This window comes from Macaca nemestrina, chromosome 9 (genome assembly GCF_043159975.1).
Source record: "Macaca nemestrina isolate mMacNem1 chromosome 9, mMacNem.hap1, whole genome shotgun sequence".
Taxonomy (NCBI): Eukaryota; Metazoa; Chordata; class Mammalia; order Primates; family Cercopithecidae; genus Macaca; species Macaca nemestrina.
In genome coordinates, this window is record NC_092133.1 from 62,259,993 (window position 1) to 62,278,326 (window position 18,334).

The 18,334-nt window shown below is 35.9% G+C and overlaps 1 protein-coding gene across 20 annotated transcripts in view; it reads right to left on the bottom strand.

Moving 5' to 3' along the window:
• The window catches only part of LOC105466141 (catenin alpha 3), a 1,883,635-nt gene that overhangs the window by 188,443 nt on the left and 1,676,858 nt on the right, over positions 1-18,334 (bottom strand). For 19 of the 20 annotated variants that reach the window (XR_011607352.1, XR_011607354.1, XR_011607355.1 and 16 more), the window contains one exon: positions 4,341-4,433. The exons of the other annotated variant lie outside the window; for it this stretch is intronic. Coding sequence is in view for 15 of the 19 variants with exons in the window: in XM_071068753.1 (XP_070924854.1) it covers positions 4,341-4,433 (93 nt within the window). In the remaining 4 variants the exon portion in view is untranslated. The remainder of the gene's footprint in view (positions 1-4,340; positions 4,434-18,334) is intronic. 20 annotated transcript variants of the gene reach the window in all.

Consider the following 18,334-nt stretch of genomic DNA (forward strand, 5'->3'; position numbering starts at 1 on the left):
CCTCTGCTGTTTCCATTGCCACTTCATAAGTCATGCATTATTGGTCTTTTAATGTTTTGTTCTCATTGACCACAGACTCTAAATCATTATATGTGAGTTACAGACCTTTACAATGCCTAGTGGCATTTGCCACCGGTGACAACAATAATAAATGATGTTGAGCTGAAGCTAGGAGGAATGAAATACAGAAAGTAAAATGATAATAAATAACTGTCACTCCATTACTGAACAGTGCCTGGTTCTAGCACATGTTCGACACAGCAGAGTCTGCATAATCCAAGAACTAAAAAGGAATTTACTCTTTAGTAATAGCAACAACAAAAAAGAAATTCATTTACGCATTTTGTGCTGTGACCCTAAATTCCACACTGAGCATGGCATGAGTATTTAAAGAGTTCTCAACAGAGTCTCCTTCAATATCTCATAGTATCTTCTCAAAGTGAGAGTGCACGTGAAGTGTGCCAAAAGTTATACTCAGTCCAATGGATATGAAATTACAGCAATTATGGCTAGAATGTGACAATAATGTCTCAGATGGATATGAGACTGAAGACATAAATATCATTTTATTATTATAAGGAGCATGGAACACAGATATTAGCATAAAGAATATGGGACTCAAGAATACAAGATATCTGGTAGATATTGTAAAACCTATCTAAATATAATGCTGGTTCTTGTTGAGTGATTTGGGTGGAGACCAAATTTGAGCTATCCTTTTCCTTGGCCATCTGTCTCATAAACTTAACTTATGAGAGTAGAATCTGTTGTAATAAACTCACAAGGCAGATAAAATGTAAGGGGTGTTATTGGTATCAAATCTTCTACAATATAAAATAATTTCTCTTCGAAATGTAAAGGAAAATTTGTGTCTTCCCCTTGTCAGACAGCTGTGACACCCTTTGCTCTGTCCTCTTTCTTATTCCATTAATGACACATCAGGTTTATTGCTCTGGTGGCAGTCTATCTGTTGCTTAGTAAAGGACTTTTCCTAACTTTATTTCCTAAGTAAATTGACATGTGGCAATCACAGAAGGTCTCCGAGTCTGAAGACATAATCCTCTTAACAGACAAGTTACATAAATCTGAGCCTTAGTGATCTTATTAGTAAAACTGGAATAATATTAATATAGCAAAGTTAATGTGAAATTTAAGTAAATGGTATATGTGGAGTAATTTTCTTCTATTATTTTCTTCCAAAAAGCAGAGTCTGAGATTGGAAGGTAGTTTGTTTGGGAAATAGATATTAGAAAACAGAATTGGGAGCCTGGAAAGAACGAATCAGGAAAGAAAGGAGAGCCAGTCTAAAGACACAGTATCAACATGGTTACACTTGATCCTCCTGGGGACCCTTTCAGGTTCCGTGGAAAATGCATTTCCGATTGTCTATCTTAGAAATAGAATAGGGCTATTGGTCAAGAGTCGCTCTATGTGGGGGTCATGCTTCATATGAAGTTGTATACGTATTATCACTAAGCAGTTATCAGACGGATTCCACATAGCAGTTGCTAGGGAGCCCCAATGCAGGAAGTGAATAAAATCCAAATTATTTAGGATTCATGGAGAGGAGATTTGTAAGAGCAGAGAATAGCCAGGTTGAATATAATGTTGCCACCAGTAGATTTCACAATTTCGTGGTCACGATCTATCTTGTCACTAAACAGTGGTGAGGTTTTCACCCAGCGGCATATTCCGAATGAACTGGATTGTCCGAGAACTGTGCACAGCAGAACACTAATACAAGATGCAGAGCAGTTTCAGGGTAATTTCCACAACATTAGGAGCAGTGGCTTCTATGAAAGATCCTTAAGATTCAGAACCACAGAGATAATCAAGTTTGTAACCTATAATGGGCAGCCAGTCATCTAGCTGGCCTGGCCTATACTTTGGACCAAGAACAAAAATACAAATGAAAATAGTAGTAATAATAAGTTTACCATCTTATCATATAATGTGGAAGTTTTTGAAACACTTCCATATGCATTATCTTATTTGAAGTTACCAATGATGCTGTGAGAAACTATGGTATTATTCATCTCATTTTTCAAATGAATAAGTTTGGTTTTCTAACCAAGCCTTCATCGTCTACAAGTTCTAAGCCAGAATAAAAACTGAGGTGTGTTTATCCTAATTCTGGCATTCTAAAAAGAGCCTTAATTTTAATAAAATTTCCTTTGGTCAATTACTTTGCAAGCCTTGACACCTACACTTCACCTTCAGTGACATCAGCCTGAGTGAACCATGCACCCACTTCCCTGAAAACATGAGCAAAGCTTACCTTTAGCAAAATGTGTTTCCGATTCAATTTCCATTCATAAGATGTGATCTCTAACAATGATGCCAACTAGATTTGAAGGAAACCAAATCCAGATGCTGTGTGACCCTAGACGGTTTTTAACACAAATTGGCTACTAGAGGGCTGACAAATACCCCGAATAATCCATAAGAAACTCAAGAAAGTAGCATTTCCCAATATATCACCAAATACTATCTATCTGGCTATGTAATAATGGTTAATGGTGTCTACTTGGAGAACTTTTTTTTTCTGCACTAAAATGAAATATTCCTATTACCAAAATTTGAGATAAACAATGTTTCTGATAAAACATAGGTTTTATTTTCTTGGCTGATAAATATTATTTCTAGGCAATCTGAACGTCTGAAAACATGGAACTTTCCCAAATTTATCTTTTCCCATATTATGTTTCACCATATTTTCTGCATTTTATAGTAAATGAGAAAATACTTAGCACACTGTAAAAACAAATATGTAAATGCAAGATATTATTGTTAATAAAAAGATATAGCTAAGTTCTAACGAGATAGCTTTATAAACGTTCATTTCACATGTATGAAAGTAGATAAATAGAAGCAAAATATTTTACATAATATGTTTTGGGATTTTTGAAAAGGCAATCCAAAAGAATAGTAGAAACAGAATCTAACTTTCTGCATCTGTTTAAAATTAGATATTTTTCAGTGTATTCACTTACTTTCCATTCTTAGGAAATAGAAATCCAAAGGATTATAGGTAAAATTTGGTAAAGCTTAAAGTTTTTTTGCTTTTTTTTTCAAGTCAATGTCCACAAGCCATAGAGTAGAATAGAATATCAAAACATGTAAGGGAATATCAATGTTTTTATTAAAGGAAATGTGCACTAACATGCATTTGTGACATGGAGTTTACCAAACAAGTCTCTGCTTAAAATGTTTCTGAGGCGCTTGTATAACAGTATGTCTACAAAAACAGAGTGTGCGCCAGCCTTTCAGTGTAAGTTTTTCAACATCAGATAGATCCATGAGAGACCAGAAAACAGAGGGAAAGGTTAGGAATTTGCTTCTATCTCCAAATTTTATGTCACTGAATTTAACTAGCCTAATAATAATACTAACAATGATGATCATGATAATCATACTATTGTTGCTGCTACTACTACTATGAATAATAGTAACTAACAGTTATTGAGAAGTTAGTATGAACTAGGTACTATATAAGTGCTCTGTTACTTGACTCAGTTAATTCCCACCGTAATCCTCATATGAAGGATACTATTAGCATCTCTGCTTTACAAATGAAGGAACTGAGATACAGAGAAGCTAACTGACTTTCCCAAGTAACACCCCAGAAAGAGGTGGCAGATTCACATGCATTCCCAGGAAGCCCTAGGCATCATGCTGTACTACGTGGGTTTCAGATCCAAGGTTTATAGTTTGGTCTGCAGTTGCAAGCTGTAAGTGGCTAGGATGCCAAACTTTCACAGATACCCAGGCACTGGGTGGGAGTAAAGTAAAGTACAATATCTCAGAGTAATTCAGAAATCAGAATGAACATATTTGGAGTTGTGTGTGATGGTAGTGGTCATGGTGGTGGTGGAGGTGGTAGGGGTGGTGGTGTTGGTGGTGTGTGTGTGTGTATGTTTTTGGGGGCAGGCACAGGAGAAGTTATTGTTGAGAAAGAAAAGTAGATCATTGACTCAGATGAGTTTTCTTTTCCACTAGAATTTCGGAGTATATTTACAACTTCTTCGTTTCTTTTTTCTACTCTAAGCAAAGACGTACATATTTCACTTTTATATTCCCATGACTCCTATAAAGATCAAAAGCAGTATGGAGTGATTCAGTACATGACCTGAAATGGACTTACTGTGAGCTCTCAAGATAGAGGAAAATAATTCCTCTCATGTGGTTTCCCTTAATGCTAAGGCTTTTCTCCATGTGCTTCACAGAACTAGCTCCAGATCCAGGAGTCCCACCTGTTAGAGGCTGCCTAGATTGACAAAGGGAGGGCACAGCCTTCAATGACACAGTACATGCTTCTCCCACTAGGGGAAGTGACATACCCTATCAGTTTTCCCTTCAGTCTGAATGCTGGTGTGACTGCGGACCTCATGCTCCTCTTCAAGGTCAGAAACATCCTCCAGTTCCTCTGGGGTCTATAGAAAGAAAGCAAAAACATTGCCAGTGGGAATGTAAAAGCATTTCTTCTTTGGAAAACAACATGGCAGTACTTTAAAAGGGTAATCCTAGTGTTACCATATGACCCAGCAATTTCACTCCCAGTTGTATATTCAAGAGAAACAAAGGCATACCTCCACACAAATACGTATACACAAATGTTCACAGGAGCATCAGTCATGATAGCTAACAAATGGAAACCAAATGTATACCTACTCATGAATGGATAAACAAGATATGTACATGTGTACAATGGAATATAATTTGGCCACAAAAAGGAGCAAAGTACTGATACACACCACAACACAGGTGAACCTTGAAAACAACATCCTAAGTGAAGGGAGCCAGCCACAAAAGGCCATATATTGTGTGATCCCATTTACGTGAAGAGTCTACAACAGGCCAATCTATAGAGAGAGAGATTTAATTAGTGGTTCTAGGTGCTAGGGGAAAGGGGAAATGGGCAATGACAGCTGATGGGTATGTGGTTTCTCTTTGAGATGATAACAATATTCTGCAGTTAGATAGTAGGAATGATCACAAACCCTTCTGAATCTACTAAAAAACACTGAGTTTTATCCTTTAAAATGGTGAGTTTTTATGGTATATGAATTATATTCCAATAAATTATGAGAGAAAAAGAAAGCAAAAAAATGATCACAAGGAAAATTTTATTTCAGCGAATAGCAATTTGGCTACCCACTATGTGGTTACTGCAAACTAAGATGCTTACAGTTGATAAATGCATCAGATAATTATCATTAAAATCATATATCATCAAAATGCCACGAGAAATTATCAAGAAATTAAAATTTTAGGGACTTAATAAATAATTCAACTTGAAATTCAGTGTCTTTTATAAAGAGTTAGCTAACTTCCATCGCTTCTTTCAATTTCAGCTTAAATACCTCTTTCTCAGGGAGGTGTCTTGCTCAGGAATCCTCTAGACTGGGCTGGATTCTCTGCCAAGTGTTTCCTAGCCCCCTCTACTTTAACTGCCATCATGATCATCATACTTTAATATATCATTGCTGAATTAGGCAGCTAATGGTTGAACTGTCTATTCTGTGAGGCAAGGACATGTCTCTCCTTGTCATTTTTGCTAATACAGGTCAAAGTACTTAACAAGAATTAGCCTAGTATTTGTTTTAGTGCACAAGGTCTCAATATTTTTTTTTATTTCAATAGCTTTGGGGATACAAGTGGGTTTTGGTTACACCGATGAATTGCATAGATGTGAAGTCTGAGATTTTAGTGGGTCCTTCATCCAAGTAGTGTACACTGTACCCAATATGTAGTTTTTTTATTCCTGACCTCTCTCCCATCCTCCCTGCTTCTGAGTCTCCAATGTCCATTATTCCACTCTGTATGATTCCTTTGCTAGAAAATCCTGGTGACAAACCCAGAAAATAAGTGTTTAGGTTTCATAGAAAACAACCAAAAATGAAGTAGAAGATGTCCTTGGCTCTGTATCTTTCATGCACATACGGTTGTTGAAGACTGGAAAGGGGCAGATCCTGTCTCCTTAGACTAGCTCTGATTTGCCTTAAATCTTGCTTTACACACAGACATTCTGTTTATTTTCAGGGTTGCCAAGAGCCTTTCATCTCTTGGGAGCACTCCAGAGATGGGGACATTTGATGATTAGCTCATATTATAGAGCAAAACTACCAATTTCCTATTCATTAATGGCTTCAGATTCTTTCACATCTCATAGATCTTTAACCAGCACTTTCTTTGTTCTCACACACTTGCACTGAGCACTACCCATCCCTTTGCAGAGGAGCATTTTGCATTTATTTCAACCAATTCCTATCAGATATTAACATTTCCCCTCTCACCAAAGCCTTCAATGTGCTATTTTTAATCTATATGTTGATCTCTTTGCAATCCTTCTTTGCTGCAACTACATGCAGCTATTATCTTAGGACAATTTATTCTTTCTTCTTAGGTATTAATAGCATGAGTTCATCACTGTATAATTTCTATACAATCATATATCTCATTATTAGCCATTTTGTATATTCTTTTCACAGTATTCTTGAGGAAGCATCTTTGCAATTTCCCTCATTGTTATATCAACATTTGAACAAATTCAGTTAATCAAATTCTCTTTCTCGTGCCCTGTTGTTTTGCAACTGAAGGTTGTCTGGTGTCCCCACTGTGATCTGTCTCTTATAAATGTCTCGTGTTTATTATTTGGGTTAGATCCTATCATTAAATGACAAATAACTTCATCATCCACTCCAATAGTTTATTCAGCCCCCAAAATAAAGTAACAAACTAAGAACCATTGCTGCTATCGGAAGTCACAAGTGCCATTTTTGTTGGGGATGCTGTAGGAAGAGATAAGCCTACCATTTACGCCCACATACTTCTGTGCTTTTCTTTGTGTTTAACATGGGACTAATAGTTTTCTTGCAAAGCTACAAAAACTGACCTCTTCTTTTCATGAACAAAATCAGTGGGGGAGTGTTCAAAACACTTGCTGACAGCATTTCACATTCTGTAAGGCATGGTGTTGGATGGTATTGTGAAAATAAATAGTTAAATACAAAATGCTACAATTTAAGTGGAAACTAGGAAAGAGATAGGAGTACTCTAATAATTTTGAGGGCAATACATTAACTCCTCCAGTACCACAGACAAATAATAGAAACAGCAAATATCCCAGCACTTTGGGAGGCCAAGGTGGGTGGACCATCTGAGGTCAGGAGTGTGAAACCAGCCTGACCAAAATGGAGAAACCCTGTCCCTACTAAAAATACAAAATTAGCCGGGAGTGGTGGCACGTGCCTGTAATCCCAGCTACTCGGGAGGTTGAGGCAAGAGAATCGCTTGAACCCGGGAGGCAGAGGCTGCAGTGAGCTGAGATCGTGCCATTGCACTCCAGCCTGGGCAACAAGAGCAAAACTCCATTTCAAACAAACAAAAAAAAAAAAAAGAAAAGAAAGGGGGAGAGGAGGGATGATAGAGTACCCTAGATCATGCATTCTTAAAATAGTCTGCTTCTACCTATCTGGTAAACATCTGCAAGTTTTGTTGTGTGTGTGTGTGTGTGTGTGTGTGTATGTATGTTTCTAATCAATTTTCATTCTGTGAAAGATTAACCATCTTAGAGGCAGTGTTATATATTAGAAAGGTCCTATAATATTGAGTAATCCAGACCTGAATCTGAGTTCTGGTCCTCTAATGAGTGATTATGGGACCTTGGGCAACATGTGTTCTCTTTTAAAGTTTGGTTCCCTCTGAATAAAATTTGGATAATAATACCTAATTCCAAAGGTTGTTGTGAGGCTCAATTGTACTAAGATGCTTTGGGTAAGAGCTTAGCCCATAGACATAGCTGGGTTGTGGCAAAAGTTTATTTCTGTTCGTTGCTTTTCCTCTTCTTTCTCCACTATTCTGTACCTCATCCCAATATACCCCTTTATATTTTTATTAAATATTTATATAAATTTATCCAAATTTTAATCACTTTTATTCCAAATTTAATAATTTTAATCCATTTTAATCCAAATTTATTTTTGAATTGGGACTTTGGATAAGCCACCAATGTTTCTGTACTTTGTATTCTACACAGACATTATTTTGGGTTGACATGGTACTTTTACTAGTTATCTCTAGTTACAGTTATCTGAGTTTGATTATCTAATGTCATTATTCTAAACAGTGTTTGATATAATTCCCCATGCACTGCTTCTTCTAAACTCCATGTAAGAGATCTCTTTTAATTGGACTTTAATCATGTCTAAGAGTGAAATTATCTCTTAAACTGGTCTCAGCAAAGATTCACTCTAGCATGATTCTCAGGGATGATAGAAATACTTTGTCTTCTTTAAGCCGGGCTGTCTCTAAACCAGACCAAGATGAAGGGAGCCCATTTTGTTTTCAGAAAAAGTGTTAATCAAGGCAGATATTAATGTTATTTCTCATGTCAGAATTGTGAAAATGTATTTCCTATTTTCCTATTTTACCTCTGGCTTATTATGGAGTCTTCCTTAGGCAGCTCCAAAGTGATTTGGAATAGGTTTAGTTTCTTCACCTGTAAAATAGCATAAATACTACCTAATTTTTAGGGTTATTGTAAAGATAAAACAAGATGATGGACATTATTCAGTGACTAGGAAATACTAAATTATTAATGTTGTTTATTAATATTAAAACTAAATTATTAATATTGTTCATGATTATTATAGATTATCATTACTGCTGTTATCTCACTTGATTCATGCAAAAGAGGCCAAAAACAAGTATAGAAGTTGAAGTTGAAAACATTCAGGCTGAGGTGTTTACAGAGAAGCCAGGGCAGCAATGACATAGTAGTAAAACATTAACACTTCAGGGTCACAATAAATTTCATATATATGTGTGTGTGTGTATGTATATATACAAATATATATCCTTTTTTCCATAAGGGGTTCAATCCTTTCTATTGACATTATCTCATTAATTCCTTCAGCATCCCTAATGAAACAGGTAGCCTTATTACAACTAAAAATTCACTTGCACAGACTTTATAAATATTTAATATTAAAATACAAAAAAGAAACTTGCAGTTGCTAAATTTCAAAGAAGAAACAGGAAGAAAATAAAGAAGAAATAAAAAGAATTACAAATACTGTGGAAAACAGGAGTCATGCTTGGTTTCTTCTGAGAATTGTGTTTGATCTAAATCATACACATGATTTATTATAAATATCATTCACTGGCTAGCTTTCACTGACTTACTACAATCAAATAACTGCCATAGTCATGTCAGGAGTGGTCTCACACTCAGAGAATCTCTTAGGAAACACGCTATGAATGTCCACCTCAAGCAGGAGGCTAATGTCACAAGTTCAGTGATTTCATTCTAGCTGAGGTGGTAACATAGGATGATTTTGCAATGTCAAAATGGAGAGTTCAGAATTAAAATACATTTAAAAAATAAAAATATATCAATGACCCAATGCCAAATTAAAGAAAATTAAGACATGTCCCTTGTTGAACACACACACACGAACACATACACACGAACACACACTAAAGTTCCTGCCCCACACCTTTGACCATGAGACTGGCACTCTACCTTATAAATGTTCGAGAAACTAGTGACATTACTGTTACAGGGACCCTTTTTCTCCTCAAACATGTCCCACTTGTCAGCAGTTTCCAAGTCAGTTTTAAGGCTCTTTGTGTCTTTCTATTTACTCCTTCTTGCAGACTGGATCTTTCTCGGCATGGGAGCTCAGATGCTCTCTACTCAGAGAAGTCTCCCCTGGCCAGTCTAACTAAAGTTAACCATTTTTCCCATTGCATTTATTTCTTATATTAGTCTATATATTTTCTTTAGGTCCTTTTTCATGATTTTCACCTAAAATTATATTTTTTCTTCATTGTTTTCATTATTTTTGGCAAGTGGGTTTTTTTTTTTTTTTTTTTTGGCAGGTGGGATATATTTTTGGTCTTACCCCTGTAAGAATGTAACTTACATGAAAATACGGATGTTGTTTGTCTCATTTTCCACTCTGAGGACATGAAATGGCACATAGTATGTGCTCAATTTTTCTATTTCCTAGCTGAATAAAGGAACAAATAATTTAATTACTGGCAACCTTTTGTTATTGATCAATTTCACGTGAAAACCATGGGACCATTTTTGAGCTGTGGAGAATGTTTACTCCTTTGCTTTCTGTCTTTAGTAAGTATTGAATCAATAATTCCTAGGCTAAAGAAAAGTATGTGCAAAGATTCCTGAATTAAAAATAAAAATCCTATGGAAACTAGAGATGAGATTTTGTGTACAGAAAGGTTTTCTATAAGCTCAGAAGAGATTCTCAGATGTGGAGAACTAAAACATTTATGATTCCATAATCAGTAGCAACTTGTCCTACTCCTTTACAATCCAATATGGATTATGAAAAGACTTCAGAAAAAATGTCATCCAGTAAACCCAGACCAGTGTTTCAAGTCTCAGCACAGCCCCGTGCCACAAACTTGTCACGGAAACAGTGGTAGACCTGAAAGGGTTACGTGGGCTGGGACAATAGATGTCTCATTGGTAACGAGTGCGGGTAAATGACAGTGATCAGTGAGGTTTCCTGATGTTTTGATGCAGCCCAAGCCTCCAGAGACAGACTTAGCCTCAAGAGAAGGGTTTCTCAGTCTTAGCATTGTTGACGTCTTGATCTGAATAACTCCAGTTTTGAGAATCTGGTTTGTGTATTGTAAGAAGTTTAGCACCAACACTAGCTTCTATCTACCACACACATTAGGACCCTCTCAAGTCATGAGATATAATTAAACATGTTTCCAGACATTACCAAATATCCCCTGGAAGTTTGAGGGCTTAGGAATCACCCATTTGAGAACCACTGCTCAAGAATTTTGGCTCACTTGGCCCAACATAGGCAGCAGGAGTAAGGGAAGGCCCAAGAATGACTATATTTAAATTTCCCATAAGCCAAGTTAAAAACTAAATTTACTTGCAAATAAGTATATAAACTGAAAGTCATATTCCATATAATAACATTATGATAACATTATGTTTACGAGACAAAAGAGGGAAGACATTTTACTCTTAACCAGACTACTGGAAGAAGATATCAGAAAATGCATGAAAATAAAATCTCATTTGCAGACTTTTTAAAATTTGTTTTTTTAATTTTTAATTGATAATAATTGTATATATTATATATTTATGTAATGTACTGTGACGTTTATAACAGTATATGTTTACCTTATGAAATGATTAAATTCTAATTAGCAAATCTATCTCCTCACTTATGTTATCATATTTTTGGGGTGAAAACAATATACAAAAAGGTCTGGGTGTGGTGGCTCATGCCTGTAATCCCAACACTTTGGGAGGCCAAGGTGACTGGATCACCTGTGGTCAGCAATTCAAGACCAGCCTGGCCAACATGGTGAAACCCTGTCTCTACTAAAAATCCAAAAATTAGCAGAGTGTGGTTTTGTGTGCCTGTAATCCCAGCTACTCGGGAGGCTGAGGCAAGGGAATCATTTGAACCTGGGAGGCAGAGGTTGCAGTGAGCCAATAGGATCATGCCACTGCACTGCAGCCTGGGTGACAGAACAAGACTCTGTCTAAAAAAAAACAAAAAAAATAAAAATAAAAAAAATTCAAATCAATATGCCTAAGAGATATCTGCATTTTCATGTTCACAATAGCTAAGAGATGGAAGCAACCTAGGTGTCTATCATTGGATGAATGAATAAAGAAAATGTGAGCTCTGTCTCTCAACATATATACACACAAACATGTACACACAGTGAAATAATATTTAGCCTTAAAAAAAGAAGTTCTATCATTTGTTTGTCATCTTAATACCAGAATTTAACAAGCTGCTTTCATTCTGCTGAAATTGTTTTTATCTTTTATTCATAATGAGATTATCTAAAGATATCCCGTGCTAATCTAAGTTTGTTTGATTAACTCAACTCAAGTTGACTCAACTAACATATTCGATTGTCTTACATATACAGTCGTGGTGCTTAACGATCAGGACACATCCTGAGAAATGTGGCATTATGTGAATTTGTCACTGAGCAAATATCATAGAGTATACTCAAACAAACCTAGATGGTATAACCTACTACACACATAGGCTATATGGTAAAACCTATTGCTCCTAAGCTACAAACATGTATGGCATGTTACTGTACTGAATACTATAGGCAACTGTAACACAGTGGTAATATTTGTGTATCTAAACATATTTAAACATAGAAAAGGTAAGGTGCTGTGTCACGATGTTAAGATAGCTATGGCATCTGATATAGTTTGGATTTGTGTTCCCGACAAAATGTCATGTTGAATTATAATCCCCAGTGTTGAGGGAGGGACCTGGTGGGAGGTGATTGGATTATTGGGGCAGACTTCCTCCTTGCTCTTCTCGTGACAGTGAGTGAGTTTTCACAAGATCTATTTAAAAGTGTATAGCATCTCCTCCTCGGCTCTCTTCTTCTACCTCCTGCCCTGTAGATGTGCCTGCTTCTCCTTCACCTTCTGCCATGATTGTAAGTTTCCTGAGGCCCCTCCAGCCATGCTTCCTGTACAACCTGTGGAACTGTGTGCCAATCAAAACTCTTTTATTTATAAATTACCCAGTCTCAGGTAGTTCTTTATAGTAAAGTGAGAACAAATAATACAATGTCATTAGGTGATAGGAATTTTTCGGTTCTATTATAACCTTCTTAAGGGACCATTGTCCTATATGCAGTCCATCACTGAATGAAACATTGTCATGTGGGGCATGACTGTATGTAGACACAAACTATTATGGTAGATACTGGGAATCTTGAAGGAAATAAAACACAATCCTTGCCTTCAAGGGAGATAAAGGGTAAGAATATTAGATGGAGATGATAGATATTCCATAGAGTTATATGATTTGAGGCTGAAGTTGAGTGGTTAGACGTGAAAAAATTTCCTGGGATGTGTCAGGCAGAAGAGGGGAATAAGTGTAAAGCATCTGAGGAAAAACTGGGAAGATATTTCTTATATTGTCAGAAAGCTGGTAGGCTTGTGTTATGGTGGAATATTAATGGAACTTGAAGTTAAGATACTTGGGTATCCTAACTAAATTAGTTGTTTTTTGTTAGACAAATCTCAGAATTTTCCTAAGCTTAAATTCCTTGACCTTTAAAATGAAGATGAGAAGTAACTAAAATTGGTAATTTTTGTAAATCCTTTGAATTTTCAGTTTTTATGAATTGATGCTTAAACTGAAAACATACTAAAAATACACAAAAAATTAGCCAGGCGTGGTGGCAGGTGCCTGTAGTCCCAGCTACTCGGGAGGCTGAGGCAGGAAAATGTTCATGTTATCCAAAGTGATTCAATGCAATTCTTATCAAAATCCAAATGACTTTTTTCCCAAAACAGAATATAAATCCCTTTATGTTTGATAAACCATTTTTCCCTTTTCCAACATGTTAAGAATATGAGAGGCAGGTGAATCACGAGGTCAGGAGTTCAAGACCAGCCTGGTCAATATGGTGAAACCTTGTCTCTACTAAAAAATACAAAAATTAGCCAGGTGTGATGGCAGATGCCTGTAGTCCCAGCTACTCAGGAAGCTGAGGCAAGAGAATTGCTTGAACCCGGGAGGTGGAGGTTGCAGTGAGCAGAGATTGCACCACTGCACTCCAGCCTGGGCAACAGAGCAAGATTCCGTCAAAAGACAAACAAACACAAAAAGAATATGAATTATTCCATAGGATAAAATTAAGAGGTCTAGGTGAATATTTGACCTCACTACAATAATTGAAATACAGTTTGACAAATTTAAGTTGCAGAATGCAAAAATATATGCTAAAGTAAAAGGAAAAAATACGTCTATAATGTACTAAAGGGTATGATGAAAAATGTAGCCAAATAGGACACTGTGGGCACATAAATCTTAAGCGTACAGAGTATTGCTGTCAGAGGACACACAACCCTGAGCCTTAGTTGTTCATCTATTTTCTAAGAAGCAAGTTTCTATTAGATCACTATCTAGAAAGCTACCCAGGCCAGCAAGCGTCAAGTATCTAAATATTTGATGCCTTATGGTTGAATCCGAATCATAATGATTATCACAGGGAATAATCATAATTGCTCAAGTTTATATAAGGACTTCCTATGACTCAATAATAATAGAATCACATGGGGTAAATCATATTACCGCCTCAATCATTCTTTCTACTAGGAAGCTTGAGAGCAGGCATTCCTCTGCTCCTAAGATGTCAATGATGCTAATAACAGCAGAAAATCACACAGCAAATCAGCAAGTGGGTCATGAATTAAAGTGACACTATCAATATCATTGTACTTATTCAACCCCCAGATGACTTGGTGACATAGCTCTGATTCCCAGAGCTGCATGCCCAATTCATGAAAACTGTCATAAGAAGTATTTGAGCCAGAAATTTCAATAAAGATGGTGAACAACTAATGAAGCCATAAAGAATAAGATTTGGCTGAAAGCTTATTTTTAGAAAGTTCAAATATTAGAAATATCCAGATTCAAATCAGGATCTTTGAAATTCTTCTCTTTGAGAACATAAAAGTAAGGTAATCATTTTTAATTAAGATCTTAATATAATTTATTAACAAAAACGGTGCCAGGTTATTCCACATTCATTTTCTCATTTAATCTTAACAATAAAACCTGAGAGGCAAACGTTATCATTTTAATACCACAGCTGAGAAAACTGAGCCTTACAGTTAACAGAACTTGTTCAATATTATATAGCTAATAAAGGGCTACTTAAAAATAGGGTCCAGTACTTGTTTTATGAAACATGTGGCTTGATACTTACAAATGCAGTAACCGGACAGTTAAAACTTATAAGTCTAGAAAATAGGCTTTGAACAGCATGAATATACTGCTCAGAGAGAAGGCAGGCCAGGTATTTAAGGGCTTACAGCAGCACAATACCAGAGAAGTCCTTGAACCCCCTCCTCCCCCTGCCAGATATGATTTCTGGACTTTAACAAACGATGTGTATGGAGCAAACATGAAACAGACCCTTCCTCACTGCTTCACTGCTAGCTTGAACCAGGCATTGTCTTTGAAAACCCAACTAAAAGAAAGTCCACTTGTTTCCCAGGCTGGTACTCTGGCTCTAAGTTATACTAAGCTTGAGATGAATTCAGTTTTCACCTATAGCATGCAAAGAAGTGTGTCAGTGGACCTGCAAAATGTTCCTGAGTTATTCTTTTTTCTTTAATTCTGTTTGAATTAAGCTCTACGAATAAGCACACCTACTAAATGTGCTCTGAGACAGAGCTGTGAGTTTATATCCTATTTCCAAATTAGGAACAGAAAATCTATGGTAAGTGACTTGCAAAAGTTCTCACAACATAATAAGGCCGGAACTATGGTAGAACAGAATATCTAGGATTGAATATCCAGATTGAAGGTCAAATGGTGCCCTTAATATCTTGTGACCTAAAACAAGAACTTAACTTGTTGAGAACACAGCTTCCTCAGCAGTAAATGAAAGGATTAGACTAATGATTTATAGAAGTTCAGTCATTTTTATTAACTTTGGAATTCTATGGTAGGGTTAGCAAGGTATCAAGAAAGATAATGAATATCTACTTCAGAAAACTTTGAATTGTCAGCATATCCTTTATTCAATAGACTGAATACAATTTTAGATCACAAATCTCTTATAGATTGTTGACTTCTCAAGAAATTAGAAACGGCTTTTCAAACTTCTTTTATGCAGGACTATGTAGGATGATGTGAGGGTTCTTCACACACAGCAATTGCTGATGCCATTGACAATTGTGGCAATACCATCACTCTTGTTGATCTATGTGGGGAGGTGGTAGAAACCATGCAATAATAATAAGTAGTGGGGCGCGGGGTGGGGGAATGCTAAAAATGGTGCTGGCTGCAGTAGTAGAAACAGCAGCAGCAGATGGCTATAAATGCACCCTGACCTTCAACTCTTACATCTCAATGTCTGATAAAAAATCAGAACACCGGTGCCATGAATATCAGACTTACTCTAATTTATTTTAGTGAGGAAAATCTCACCTTTTTCATCAAACTCTATAGCCAAATAAACTATATATATGTGAATTTGGGATCTTAGATTAGACAGTAAAAGGGAGTCTATCTAACTTAAAATTTGCTCATTTTTCTTTTCCAAAAATGCTATTCTATAGATATTAAAATAAGAGTTTCAGAGAATGTCTAATAGCAGAGAAAATGCACTTGAAATATTGTTAACTGAATATCTGTATTACATATGTATGTGTAGATATATGTGCGTATACATGTATATGTGTGTATATGTATATATGTATGTATCTATGTGTATATGTGTGTGTATATATGTGTATATGTATATATGTGTATATATATGTGTTTGTATATATACATATATAGTCTAATTATTTAAAACTTGTATTGTCCATGCATGTGTGTGAAAAAGAAGAAGATAAAATGAAAAAAATATATCAGCTGGGTGCAGTGGGTCACACCTGTAATCCCAGCACTTTGGAAGGCTGAAGTGGGCAGATCATGAGGTCAAGAGATGGAGACCATCCTGGCCACCATGGTGAAACCCTGTCTCTACTAAAAATACAAAAATTAGTGGGCATGGTGGCACATGCCTGTAATCCCAGTTTCTCGAGAGGCTGAGGCAGGAGAATCACTTGAACCCAGGAGGCGGAGGTTGCATTTAATCAAGATCACCCCACTGCACTACAGCCTGGGCAACAGAGTGAGGTTCCATCTCAAAAAAAAAAGAAGAAAATATATCAACATATTTTATTAATTATCATCTATGGGTTGTAGAATATCATAAGTGACTTTTCCTCTTTTAGTTGATTTTTCTCTAAGTTGTTACAAAACATTTTTCTATCTTTCATCATCAGGAACAAAAACAAGCAATGAGTGTTACAGGAAAATCTGATTAAGGTTGAACGTATCATTTGAAGGACATGTCAGCAATAAAAAGAAGGACAAGATTGCAAAATCCACAGTGGGGTAGTATAGCTGGCCTTGTCACCTTGCAATAGGTCTATCAACGTTGCATGACATTTGAAGTTGATGTGGACACAGACAAAATCTTTCCATAGGCAAGAGAAAATTGCAGTGTATGTCTTTATTATCAGAGCAAACATTAAAGGGAGTGGTGACAGCAAATACAGAGAAGCGTCCCTTACCTCATCCCATGCTATGTCCCTATTTTGTATAGCCTTCTTTGTTCTGTGGATTTGTAAAAGCTGTTACTTCATTATTTTAGGTATTACATCTTCCGTGTCCTGGAAAGTGGTTTTACGAAAATTTTCCATAGCAAAGATTTAGAGGGAAAGAGACGTTGTGGTTTGACTTCCCAATGGGGAATATATATATATATATATATATATATATATATATATATATATATTTTTTTTTTTTTTTTTTAACTGACACGATGTCTTTTACGTTCAGAAATCGTTACGCTGCCAGGTATAGTATCAACAATCCTAACCAAATTCATCTAGCTAGATTTGCAAAGTAATCCTAGGCACAGTATTAAAGCAAAAAACTGCCTGCTGTGTTCCAGCCATGGATGTTTTGTAAGGATAAGTAGGATGTCCAAAACTGACACTCCTATTTCACTGATCTAAAAAAAATATGAAAGAAATTACACATTACTGTGGGGGGTGTTGCTCCATAAGACAGTAATTCAGATCTATATTAGACTTTTGGACATATTATTCAAGGCTGCTGGATTGAAGTTTGCTTTATGGGACAGAAGAATTCCCTACACTGCTAGAATAAAGTAGCTTAAGTTGGCAGCTTATATATAAAATAGAAAACTAGAATGCGACAAAACAAATATTTGGACAACACTAAGGAAGAATTATGCTCTGTATGTAAAGAGATTTTTAAGTTCAACAACTAAAAGGCCTATTTGCAGAAGCAAGTGAATACATCATTGTATAAGATGTAGTCAGATATAAGAGGCTGTGAAACTAGCTCATGACAAATGCATTGTGCTGTTTCTACACAGACTTGTCCTGATTAAAGGAATTAGGACAAGTGAAGAAACAAACTTAATGTGGAAAATTGTTTTTTTAAAAATGCACATGTATTTCTTAACATGTTAAATATTAAATTATATATTAAATATATACATACCATAGAATCTAATCATTCTACTTGTTAGTATTTACCCAAGAGGAATAGAAACACATATTCACATAGAATTGTACACAAATATTCATAGTAGATTTATTTGTAATATCCCAGCAGCGAGAATAACTCAAATCTTAATCAACAGGTGAATTATTTAACAAATGGTATGTCCATTTAATGAAATATGATTCAGCAATAAAAAGGAATAAATTTGATAAAAGCAACAATATTTATGGATCTAAAAATAA